The sequence below is a fragment of the Galleria mellonella genome, unplaced genomic scaffold (assembly GCF_026898425.1).
Source record: "Galleria mellonella isolate WM207_F2 unplaced genomic scaffold, CSIRO_AGI_GalMel_v1 utg223, whole genome shotgun sequence".
Classification (NCBI taxonomy): domain Eukaryota; kingdom Metazoa; phylum Arthropoda; class Insecta; order Lepidoptera; family Pyralidae; genus Galleria; species Galleria mellonella.
In genome coordinates, this window is record NW_026442042.1 from 2,118,929 (window position 1) to 2,132,356 (window position 13,428).

Genomic DNA, 13,428 nt, shown 5'->3' on the forward strand with positions numbered 1-13,428 from the left:
AATAAAACTTTTGTTAAGTATTTTGCAAAAGTTTCGAATACACACTTTTTTCGTTAAGGGTTGTCACTCCGGTTATTCACTTACTGTAAGGGTTAGGGGTGTGAGATTAGGCTATTTTAGATAAAGAACAATACAAACAAGGTTAGAACCCTTCATCAGACGCCAGTGCAGTTTTCGTATAATTAACCGGCTAGATCTTTACCTCTATTTGGCCAAACTTAGCCAAATTGGGCTAAACTTGGTCAAACTTGAATAGACTAATCAAATTTAGCCACATATTAATACAAAATTGCGACTGGAATGGACACTCTACTTAACGAAATTAATTAAACTGACTTACTGATTTGGTCGAATCGAGTCGCAAAAGCTCGAGCTTTGAGTTTAATCGAATATAAATTTTAGATTTTATATTATAGTTAGAAAGTTCGATAATAATTTAATTCGCAAAAAAAAAAATATATATAATATAATAAATGATGGGAAGCGGCTACCGTCGTCCATGAATACTTGCAACAAGAGAGGAGTTGCTTGTGTGTTGCCGTCTTTTTGAATATTTTATACCACTGAGGTGGTATACAAGGATACAATCCACCTGATGGTAAGCAGTTGCCGTCGACTATAAACGCCTGCAATAGCCCTGCTATTACGCAAGCGTTGCCAACCCTAAAAAAGGCACACACACACACACACACACCTTTGTTTGTAGGTACGTTGTTTGAAATGCCCCATATTATATTTGTAAGGAGGAAATGCATATGCAATTTACATGCACAAAATGACTACGTAATTTACTGTGCGACTAAGTTAATTTGGTTTCAACGACAGAATCTCGATCAAAAACAAATTTAGCATATTGCATGTAAAAACATTTTTGCCTGAAAGCAGTTTTCTTATGATGGAAGTAAGAATAAAAAACTTCTATAAAATTTATTTATTAACAATAGTCAACATTTCTTTAAATAATTTAACAAGACTCCAATCCACGCGCAGATTCTTTAAGCTCCCAGCATTGATCCCAAAACTGGCTTAATCTCTGTTCTTGATTTGCACAAAAGTGTTTGAAATCTCTTAACATTCTGGTTTGGAAGGTATCATCACCCGTGGCAGGGAACTGAGATGACTTCCATTTCTTAGATATCATGTGATTCCAAGACCAAAGGAAGCCCATCTGAAATATAAATAGATTAGTTAGAACAGATACAGTGTCGCGGCAGATGAGTCTTGCCTGAAGCCGAAATAACGTAATAGCCCGTGATGAAATTGGGTACTTTGTTATTCCTACCTAATATCAATTATAATGTTTGTCTGTTTGTCACAAGTTTGCAGATACAAAGATTATTTCCATTACGATTTTTTATCGATTTTACCAAAATTTGTCCTGTAGTAGTTTTTTTTTGTTTGTACTTAGTTCCACTAAACGCATAAGTTGCACTGAGGCTGATTCTGAAGAGCCATTTCTCTAAAATTAAAATTGATAATTACAAATTTATATTAAATTGAAATTAAAACTTCGATTTGATATCAGAGCGAATCTTTAAAATAAGTATGTATCATCAAATAATAATGTGGTGAAATTATCAAATTAAAATAGAGATCTTTCTGGATTCCTCTCCCTATTTTATGCTAATCAGTGTCTCAAAATGCTCCGTTATCAGAAGTAGGAATACAAGAGCGTATCACGTACATTATAATGTACTCTGTGATGTTCATGACTACATAAGCAAAGGTTACTAATTCCCAAAGTCGTATAAAAATCTAATTAGGTACCTATACCGTTGTTGTATATCGTTGTTTTTAAAACTATTCCATTTTAAGACGATCGCGTCACAATTATCTATGTAAGAGATGAATAAGATTAGGCTATTTTCTATTGGTATTATCTGATTTGAATTGCGCATAAACTTTGTCATATTTGTTCTTACTAGAAGTCAAAATACAATAGAGAATACAATGTAGTAGACCTAACTATAGTACCTATATCTTTTGTTTATGAAATTGCTTTTGTTCATCACGACCGCGTCACAATTCGTCTAAATTATTATAAGTTGAATGATAAGATTAAACAATTTTTACTGATTTTGCTAAATCTGATATGTACAGATAACTTTGTATTTTTTCTAAAAGTCACAATATTCATAGATGTGACTACTAAGTATGCTTTACTTTTTTTATTTCAGTAGGTACAAAAATATTTCCGTTCAACAAAATTGGGTCACTGTTGATAATAGCAACGATAAATTGCGTTCTAATAATTTTATTATATATGCGTAATTGAAATGATAAGACTATATATGATAATTTCTTTTATTTGTGATATGTTGTATATGTGAGAGAAAATGACCTCTGACTACCCCTTATCTAATGGTATCTGTTATGTATTTATTTAGAATATAATATCAAATGGAGGCAAATGTAATGGACACACACAATGCATTTTATTCATATTTCTTTTTATTATTATTTTTAATAAGGAATTTCGCGACTCACTCTTGGTCACAACAGAATATTAATGTTTTACTTTTTTGAGGGCAAAGGAATAAACTGAGTTTGGACATTTTGTATTATACTATGGCACACGCATGAAAAAAAAGAAAATTGTTGTTTTATATATTTTGCATTTTGTTTTTTTTTTTGTTGCTTTTTTGTTTATCATTCTTTTATCTCTTTTACTGTGTATTATGTGTATGTTTGTATTATAATTTGTGTGCTGTAAGTAATGTAAATAAATTATCTATCTATTTTCTACTGAACAGTGGAGGGAGCCATAAATCTTAATTTTGAAATATATTTTGTTAACAAGTATACTTAGTAAAAAAGTACTATTCATATGATAATTTTTTTTATGCAACTTAGAATGGCAAACAAGCTGATGCCCCACCTGATGTAAATTGGTAACCGTCGCCTATACATATGAAGAGTACCATGGGCATAACAGTATATTGTATATAAAATGTATAATATGTATGTAAAATATCAAGATTATTAATTATAAACATTGATTTTTATACAAATTAAAATGACATACAAACAGACAGCAACTTGGTGAAATGGTAGCTATTACCTTTAAACACGAACACCGGTTCAGATGGGAATCATAGAATACACTGTGATGTCCAAATCACTTTCTGTATCTCCATTTATAGGAACAAAATTTTTCACTTACATAGCCATGTTAGCAGGGTTGCTATTTTGGACTATATTTACAACATATAATAAACTTCTCTATTCCATAACTCTCAATGCGTTTATATGAGTGTAATAGTATTATATTATATTTGTAATACAATAATTTATTATGACGTTACTTACTCGTCGGCTGATATCGTAGTCATCCTTATTTTTACCACTCTGTGGGACAACATGCCGAGTTATATAACCTTCGTGAGGACTCGGCACTGCATCCATATGAATTGGATACCTATAAATGTATAACACATTTTCTTTATTTGACAACTATTGTTTTATAAGATTTTATATACCTAGCAGAAGTAGTAAGAGAAACTATTGTTTTAATAATGAATTCTCGCTGACTAGTTTAATATAGAGGTGGATTTAATTTTATCGTTCTCGGTCTTGATTCTGCGGGCTCAATCCTAAATCCTTTCTTTCATTTCTTGGTCATACAAAGAAACAAAAATTAGTTTTGTGCTTACCAATGAAAATGTCTAATTTTAAATCTTGTAATTACATAAATAGGTAATTTGATTTTTTTTTGTTTCCAGTTCCACTCACCTGTTATCACTATTGACCTGTTTAGCCGCCGGTTTCACGGGCAATGACCTCTGTTCTGACTTGACAGTAGTGGGTATTAATATAAACATATTTCCGGTGACATGCACGTACAGGTGATCACCCACGCCGGCCTCGTGCGACGTACTCTCTACTGTACATTTGATGAACCCGAAACGGCCAACTATCGCTTCTTGGAACAGGAACAAGCGTTCGAGCCAAGTGTCTTCCGGAAAGCCTGTAAATTTATTAGTAGAAAATGGAATGCTAACTTCGCTTGCATTATTGCTATACATTAGCGAGGATGTGAGTGGGAAATGATAAATGAGAACTAAGTAAAGTTTTTTAATAGAATAAAAATGGAATGGTAATCTGCCTACACTATCAGTATATACAGGCATAGTCCTAGTGGGGGATATTAAATAACGACCAAGTCAGGTCATTTGGTACATCGTGACGAAATTGTCAGGAATTAATCCTGATGGTATCCAGTGGCGTTACAAGTCAACTTGACAGGGTACTTGATATATAAGTAACCAAGTTGCTATTAATCGTTATTACTTGGGCGAACAAGTTTGTTTCTCTATGGCGCAATAAAAGGTACATTATTTAAATGAGATCGGGTTCGACATCAGTTGCAGCGATGTATTTTTCTAATTATCTAAGTGTATTAGATTGTGCTTGCAGATGTTCATAGTTTGATTTCTCATAACTTCAGATAAAAAAAAACATGCGGTGGAGCTGACGAATTCTTCCACTTTCAAATATAATAAGTGACTGTCCTCATGGATTCCTTTTGCTTACTTAGCATATTCAAGAAACTGTAACAACTCCTTTTAAAGAACTATGTATACACTTTAATTTATTAATGTTTTATTCCAAATTAATAACTAAAGATTAGAAATTGTTCAATTTTATTAATATACTCACTATCATTTGGATTTTTTTTTGCGTATGTGTTTACTGGGAACGGCTTATCCAGAGTCAGGGGCTACAGATATCTTAAACCGCGGGATATCGTTAGGGTAACATATAGGATCTATGAAATGATGGTATAAGGCAGGGGAAAGCACAAACGATCCGTATGGGTCGACGTGCATCGGCTTAGCTGACCCCATATGCGAAAAATAAGATAAAACAAGATAAGAAACCACTTGGATTTTAGAGCAGATTCCTCTGTACCTATCTTATTATTCTTGGGGAACAATGTAAACAGCCGAGAAATTTGATAGCAGAGGGCACTAGCATAATATGATTAGTAATAGTGGTACATTGTACTGTATATTTACCTTCAAACAAGCCGCTCCTGTGGCGTAGTAACGGTTCCTCATTGAGGGGTATATATATGGGCCCCCGTAGTGGATCCGACTTCAATGTAAACGGCAACGCTAGTGGATCCGCAGGAATTGGCACCATTTGGAGTCGACAATTCTGAGCTTTTCTTGCCCAACCAAATATCTAAATAATAAATAAATGCCCTTATTATAATTTCGTAATAGATTTAATAAGACATGTCACTTTAGTTCAGGAGTCGTTTTGAGTATTCTACTTTGATGAGCAGTGAGGAGGAAATCATTGTAACTAGTAGACAGACGCATTGCTATCAATATACGAAACATTCGTGATTAAATTCTTGTAAACTCGTAATAGATCAATTGACCATTCTATCGTCACTTATCATCCCTTACTGATACCCCGAAAAAGTATTTTAATGTTTTCTTTTAAGCAACTTAGAATGGCAAATAAGCTGACGGTCCATCTGATAGAAAGTGGTAACCGTCGCCTATAGACATGAGTAGTACCATGGACATAACAGAGAATACTGTTTATCCCATGATACCCTGCATGTGTTGCCATTCCTATGGAGTTAGGTGTTATTCCTCTGTAGCCTGTAAATTCACTGTCATATCCCACCCTTCAAACCGAAACACAGCCATACAAACACAACTGCTTCACGGTAGAAACACGAATGGGACAGAGGTGCTCAAGTAAACGACTTTTGTACAAAATTTCCCTAAGGCATACCTCATCGACAAAATCATGCCCGTAATAAAAAAATAACTGACCAGTTCGGCTACAATATTCCCACTGGCGATGGTCCACTGTATGCACATCTCGTAGGCCTGGTCGGGTCGGAAGGTGGCCTGGTAGCGCGCGTGACCCCATTCGATCCGGTCGCTTTTGTTGTTCACGTCGATGTCCAGATGAGTATTTTTGTATAGCGGTACTGTGACGAAAAACTTTAAATAAGTAGGTACTAATAAGGATACATTCAAAAATCCATTATTTGCTGAGCAGAAACAGTGGAGGATGAAAAACGTGTGCATCCAGCAGAACTAAGAATGATAAGATGGATTTTTTATGTAGATAAGCTGACAGCCCACCAGATGGAAAGTGGTAACCTAAAGACATGAACAGTACTATAAATAAACAGACTATACTGTGTTGCCATTTTTTAAATTGTTACACTGTATGCTGTACCCTGTAATTTCATTGCAATATCCGAAATACAGCCATGTGAAAACAACCGCTTCACGGCAGAAATACTAATGAGACAGAGGTATCCAAGCAGATGACTTTTGTACAGTCTCAATATGGTATAAGGCAAGGAGAGTAGAGATATTATAGAATGAACACTTACAAGAAAGCATACTAGTAGTACCAATAAGATTAGATGAAATGAAAGTTAACTTAATATGGATATGTTTTATAAAGAATGGGGATCATATTACTAAAAGAATTATGAGTTTGAAGGTAGAAAAGGAAAATCTAAAAGAGTCAGATGGACTGATTGAAAGAAAACATTAATATTTGACGATTTTGGATAGGATTATGTCGATTAGGTAAGCAGTCTACATGAGTTCTTTTACTACGCAGTCTCATAAAATCTAAAAAATACGTTCCCAAGCAACTGTCAATAGTAAGTTGATTTGTAGGGTTGTAATAACAATAAAATAGGTATACATACTACAATCGCCATCGCTTTCCAATTGCATATAATTGGGGTCTATGTTGTCGCAAAGGAAGGCGGGCACGCCGACCTCGTTGGTGAGTGGGGACGAGCCGGCGATGTCTATAGCGCCGCTGGCGGTGTCAACTGGCAGCAGAGGGGACCGCGGGCCCAGGACTTGCACCTCCATCCACTCGTTCTCAAAGCTTTGCAAGTCGCCAAGGGGTTTCACGTAGTCCGTCGCTTCTTCATGTAACAAATCACACAGTGGATATTAAATAAAAATTACAGCTGATTATTATAAGAGACTACATTTTATTCGCTTTTTTGTACGCGTGGATTTGACAAGTAGAAAAATCAATGAAATTTCTAAATGGTATATGTTAATAAAACATATACCAGATTTTGAGTAACACCTTAGGAAAACAACTATAAAAATTGCATCCAATTTCGAGCAGTACTTTTTGCGTAATGCTGATAAACATTAAGATAGATATCAAATAAAATTGTCAAACATACAGACAGACAATTTTATTTTTATATTTGTTTTGGCTTCTATTGCTCTTATTATGACCTCTTATAAATTTTTTTTCTTAAATATCTCAAATATACAAACATCGATTTGTTACAATTTTATAATGTATGTTAATAAGATTATTTCATGGCTACAAGCTTCCCTTCACTTTAATGCATCCCTATTGTAAATTAATAAAAGTTCTCACCTTTTTCTTTCTTCTGAGGAAGAATGTGGTACATGTAGTAGCCGACAACAAATCGTTTCGTCGTATCGCCTGACGCATGACATATCATTTTCTCTTGAAGTAACTTCTGTAATAAAAAATATTAGCATAACATAAGCACAGAAGTATACAAATTTGTATATATTTTTTGTAAGAACTAACTATCATTTTGCTTTGAGATATTAGAAACTCCATTTTGGATTTGTAAAAAAAAAAAAAAATGTAAAGGCGTACATTATTTACAACACAAATGTTAGAAAGTCTTAGTATACCCTTAGTATACCTTTACCTATTTATGTTACTCTTATAAATTAAATGGCAAAAATCACAAACATTGGCAATTCTTTAGTCTAAAGTGGAAATCAATAATTTATTTTCATAAACATAGGTATAATGAAAAATGATTTATATTTTACATGGCTCGAACGCTATGTTTATCATGTTTATCATCATTTCAGCCATTATCCGTCCACTGCTGGACATAAGCCTCCCCCATAAACTGCCATAAAGAATTGTCCTGAGCCACCTGCATCCACTGACTCCCTGCAATGCATTTCAGGTCGTCACTCCATCTATTTGCGTTAAACTGAAGTGTCGTTAACAGTGAACGGTGGTTTCAATCATTCTTTTCATTACACCCCTTACCTCCATAATCGCAGTAGCCTTTTCATACGTCATACCATCCATATTAGCTTGCAACCAATGTATCGCATATATGGAGACGAAGGTGTGCGAAGGCAAGCTAACAGTCTGCTGTAGAAAGCCCACGCCGAGTGTCGGGTGGCGCATGCGATCGATGATCTCGGAGAGGGATGCGTTCGATTTTAATTTTGGTTCTATTACTCTGAAAACGGCGGAAAGACAATTAGTATTCGATAGTATAGAAAAGAAATATTTTTTTCTTTTTATGCAACATAGAATAACAAATAAACTGACGGCCCACCTGATGGAAAGTGGTAACCGTCGCCTATAGACATGAGCAGTACCATGGACACAACAGAACTTCACAGTTGAAACACGAATGGGATAGAAGTACCCAAGCAAACAACTTTTGTACAAAGCCTCCTTCTGGTATGTTCAAAAAAATCGTACGGAAAAGTGAATAATTTTGTATACCCGTACGGAATCGAGCGGGGAACTAGTACTAAATAAAAAACAAATATATAATAAAATTATACCCGTCGTCATAAGTGTCTTCACATTCGCCAGATTGTGAGTGCGTTCTTTCAAGTACCGTTTTCGCAGCGGCCCTGAAATTTTTTATATAATTATTAGCGTTCTTAAAAATATATATATATAATATTACGATACACTGAATCACAATAATTGCGAAAACAAAGCAATTGCCAAAGCTGTTAAGCGTTCTAAACATATATTCACACTAAATTAATGTATGTTATATAAACTATAAGTTCCAACTAGTCGCAAGTGAGGACTTGTGCATAATGTGATGGTTTATACATGCGTTCATTTATATCAATGTTACAAGTTGTTTACTGGGCCTATTTCGGTTAACCAAAAACTGATTTTTTTTCCCGGTTTGATGCCCTGTGTATAATAATAAACATTAAAAATTAAAGTAGTTTTTTTTAATGTTATCCTGGGGGCGGCCATACAGACTGGCACGCAGGCGGCCATATACCCAGGCACGGCCCTGGGTTTATATCAATGATAGTGAACGTTTTTCTACCATGTACTCATAAATTGCAGTTGTAATATAAAGGATGGATCATGGGAAGCAAAACTATGGGAGAACCAAATATTTTTCGACAAAATTTTCCTGATGCTAAATCTTGAGGTTGTGGTAATCATAGTAATATATATCATCACGTCATGTATCGTTCACGGAATGGATAGATATATGAATATTGGATTTAACAAATTAATACATAGATTCCGTTTTTGAATGAGTGTGTAAGGAAAATACAGGGACATTTCTATTTATTACACTGATATTAAATAATGGAACAAAAAGAACTCAATGATGATAATTTCAAACCAAATTCAATAGACACGAATATAAATATTGCGAATAACAAACAATTTAACTAGAGCTTGTTCAAATAGGAGAGTTAAACTCTTGTGGTCTTAGGTACTAATAAATAGTGGTTAGCAAAAAAGTTATTAAGCATTGTTTAGTCGGTGAAATGTTTATTTAGTTAATTTTAAACTTTCGCGTTGTTTACACATATTTTAATTAAACAATCGGGACTTGACACAATGTAAAAGCTTTAACAGGTAAATAGTATGTAGATAATATCTGCTTCTTTATTGCCGGCATTTCAATGTGGATTGCAGGATCGACAGGACAGAACAGAGGGCCTACCATGAATTATTTTCCGAAAGTTCGGGGCCAAATGAAACACAAATTTGATTTTAAAATTACATAATGTTTAAAAATGTTAAAATATCGTTCCTTTGGACTGTTATGCTAGGATTTATGACAAACGAAATGTTAAAATATGAAATTGAGTCCGAAAATTTGGAATTTCATTTCATGGAGATCCCCAGGAGTCCTTTAGTCGTAGCGTTTAATCCCGATTGTGTATTTAAAAAATGTTTATTTAGTTTAATATATTTTTTTATGTTTAGTCAGACCGAAACCTAGAGCCTTGAGCTAACAGCCTTGAAGTTTATACATTATAATCGGATATATATTCCTCAGTTAATATAGCTTTATTGAGAAATATATTATTTTATAAATAAAATTTAATTCATTAACAGAAAGAGTATATAATATAGAATGGATGATGAAAGCGACTTACTTGTTTAATTGGATAGTGTTTAGTGACTTAGTAGGTGATATTTGCTGCAATGAAACATTCACATAAGGATAAGAATAGCAAGCAAAAAGACATTCCAAAGACGAGAATAACATTGAAATAGCGATAATATTAAAAGGTTCTGGAAAAAAAAAATAGAAAAATTTAGTATCAAGTAAATAAGATAGGATAAACCAAAATTATAATTATATGCATAAACATAATTCTAAGTCAGCAAATGTATAGCAGCTTAAGTACTACTATAATAATAATAATATGTATATGTAAATACATTTTTAATTATTGCCATTCTCACACATACATTTATTTTCTAATTGCTTTCATCATGCTGTATTTTTATATTTATATTTCAAAACTGATGTAAAATGTTCTAAAAGCAAACAACTACTTATAAAGTTTTTCATACTAACATAAAAATTAATTCGTAGAAAATATATATAACGTATACATATATGATATAACTAAATAACAATGATGTAAGCTTAAGCGTAGCTTATGTGCTAAACATAAACACCAATCCATGAGTAAATGTATATGTTTTGTAATGTGTATGATATGGATATTATAATCTAATTATATTATATATATATATACTATAAATTCTACTCTACTCTAAAAAATATAATGAGGATGTCAAGGTGTTCACATTTTCCAAAAGTAGATATGACGTCTGTATCTAATCCAAGAGCTAGTCGAAGTATTAAAATGTGTTTGTGAAAATTATTTACAGGACACTATGTTAAGGATGTACATATGTGTATATCACAAACTAACCATATGTAGACCAGTACCATAGTATTATATTATCTGTGCCCATATTAATCCACATTAATATAAATAAGGGTCAGACTTAGAGTGGTTTATTAGATGAAGTCTATCAAGGAAAGATCTGAGTATTTAGGAAAGCGATTTAAAGAAGAATATGGTGTAATTGTGTAATCACGTGGTACTGACACAGCTTCGATCCGGAGCCGCGGGCGGTCTGGCAAGCGGGTGCTGCCCACACGCTCCCTGAAGGGAGAGTTTGACACGCCCCCACCCTGACCACACACGTGTTATGTTAGCTCACGGGAATACCTGTCTATGCTCCGGCCATATTGGACATACTGCATTTAGGTATTGTACTTACTTCGTAAGATATAAATGGTAATACCGCGCATTAAATCGAATATTTATATTTGATAAAATAATCTATATTGTTAATAATGACTAATATTTTTAATATTATGATATACAAACTAATGGAAGATATAATATTGAGGTTAGAGAATTCTTTAATATAACTGTGATACGGAAATATATTTTGTGTCACGTAACTTTCTGGTACGATTTAATGCTGGATAGTGGTGCTCATCACAATATGGCCGGGTAATTAATTTAAATAAATTAAGTAAATAATAAAGTTCATTTTTGTACCTGTTCAAGCAATCAAACTGACCTTTATTAATTAAAACTATAATATAAATAAAAAAAAGCCAGCAAACAATATAACTCACAGTATCAGTGCATTCCGTGCATTATATTTGCATAATTTTATAATAAGCAGTGCAGATAAATATGCATTTCACATGTACACTGTGAATGATTCTATTCACAACATCATGTAAGGACCTGAATTTACGTCCTCGACGTTTTATTAAAATAATACTATGATAAAATATACAGAGGTAAAGAATAAATATGATTGATAATGAATTTATTAAATAATATGCCAATTAATATAGATTATTGCAAATTGCAAATAAATGAGAAACAATTTTATCCAAATAAAGTGAACGTCGTATACTATTAGGCATTCTGTGGTGTAATAAACAAATAGTTGCAAATGAAACAGTGCTACTATTTGCAAAGAAGGCTCAACCACCTCGCAAAAACCCAGCATATGCACTGTTATGTATAAAATTACGGCTGAAGGTATAGGTAAATAGTGTATTAGTACTGTAATTATCTAAATTGTTACTTATTGGCATTAGACCTCTGTATTGAGGTTTAAAGATTAAACTGCTGAACGCCACTCCAATTTTAGTTGTGTAGTTTTACTAACCCCACTGATGTCCTTCCAATTATTTTAAGTACCTAATGAATATATTAATATTTGTTTCCGTATCTCCAAATATATGGAAATAGAAAAATTTTATGTCATTTGCTATTCAATGAATTTATATACGGCTTAAGATAAATGTAATACTTACAGTGAAGTGTGTGTTGGAACATATTCTATACTGCAATTATATTTTGTCAATATATGAAACGGTTTCGTTGGGACTAGACAAACATTTTGACTTACGTGATGCCACATAATAAATATAAGACTTAATGGCGTGGACAACCATGCACCACTTGCCATGCTTTTTATGATAATATTTTGTGAGGAATATCGACATATGGTACTGAACTCATTTTTTACATTTCACTCCATATCATGTCATGTATGTGATATTACGTAAAACCAATAAATTCAATCATCCAAACATATGGCTAATACCTAATCGGTAGTGTCCAATTGGATTGGTGCTTTATTGGTTGGGAAAGAATGTGGAGGCGGGGAGTGGTCGCGGTCTTATGACACTAAATAATAACTACGTAAACCTTGACACAATAAGGTGATTTATATGCTATCGTATAATAATGTCAAAAATCATAATTTCATAGAATTGTTACTTTAAAGTTATTATAATGTTAAGTCCTGCTATCTCTCCTTTTAAGTACTGTTTCCCTGTATTGTCTCTTTCTTCATTGTCTACTTTTGTATGTGTGTTTTTAATATATGTATGTTTGTGTGTATTTCAATTGGTATATATTTATTTATTTTTGGCCAACCTGCCCTTTCCATCCTATATATATATTTGTTTATTAATATTTGTCTTCTTTTCTGAATGTTCTCTACCCAAAGGTAGCCTGGAAGAGATTACTTAGCACTAAGACTGCCTTTTGCATCACGTCATGTCAAGTTATCCATTCTGACAGTTTTTTTACCAAATTACAAATAGTAGCGTTTGTAGTCAATGAGAAAAACAGCTTTGACAACGAAGTCACAGCCTGAAGGTACCATTTTGAAATGGATTCTTAATATCTATATGAAATTGAAAGGCAGACTTGAACAATATCCTACTACAATTTTATAAATCAAATACTGTATCAAGGTTACGTGACACGCTCGCGTACTATTGCAACTTCATTATAAATGGCAGTTCTCATTTCTGAAATGAAATCAACAGATAGATAG

General features: G+C 33.2%; 1 protein-coding gene across 6 annotated transcripts in view; it reads right to left on the bottom strand.

Annotated features, from left to right (window-relative positions):
- Positions 1-916: 916 nt before the first annotated feature.
- The window catches only part of LOC113517414 (GATOR complex protein Iml1), a 28,465-nt gene continuing 15,953 nt past the window's right edge, over positions 917-13,428 (bottom strand). For 3 of the 6 annotated variants that reach the window (XM_052894595.1, XM_052894591.1, XM_052894593.1), the window contains 10 exons: positions 11,157-11,242; positions 8,598-8,669; positions 8,065-8,263; positions 7,402-7,507; positions 6,698-6,925; positions 5,796-5,956; positions 5,019-5,187; positions 3,733-3,967; positions 3,310-3,418; positions 917-1,168 (listed from right to left, as the gene is read on the bottom strand). In XM_052894595.1, the coding sequence (XP_052750555.1) occupies positions 965-1,168; positions 3,310-3,418; positions 3,733-3,967; positions 5,019-5,187; positions 5,796-5,956; positions 6,698-6,925; positions 7,402-7,507; positions 8,065-8,263; positions 8,598-8,669; positions 11,157-11,242 (1,569 nt within the window). In that variant the 3' untranslated portion in view covers positions 917-964. Of the gene's footprint in view, positions 1,169-3,309; positions 3,419-3,732; positions 3,968-5,018; positions 5,188-5,795; positions 5,957-6,697; positions 6,926-7,401; positions 7,508-8,064; positions 8,264-8,597; positions 8,670-10,184; positions 10,229-11,156; positions 11,243-13,428 lie in introns of all 6 variants that reach the window. The other 3 variants (XM_052894596.1, XM_052894594.1, XM_052894592.1) reach the window with 2 other exon arrangements.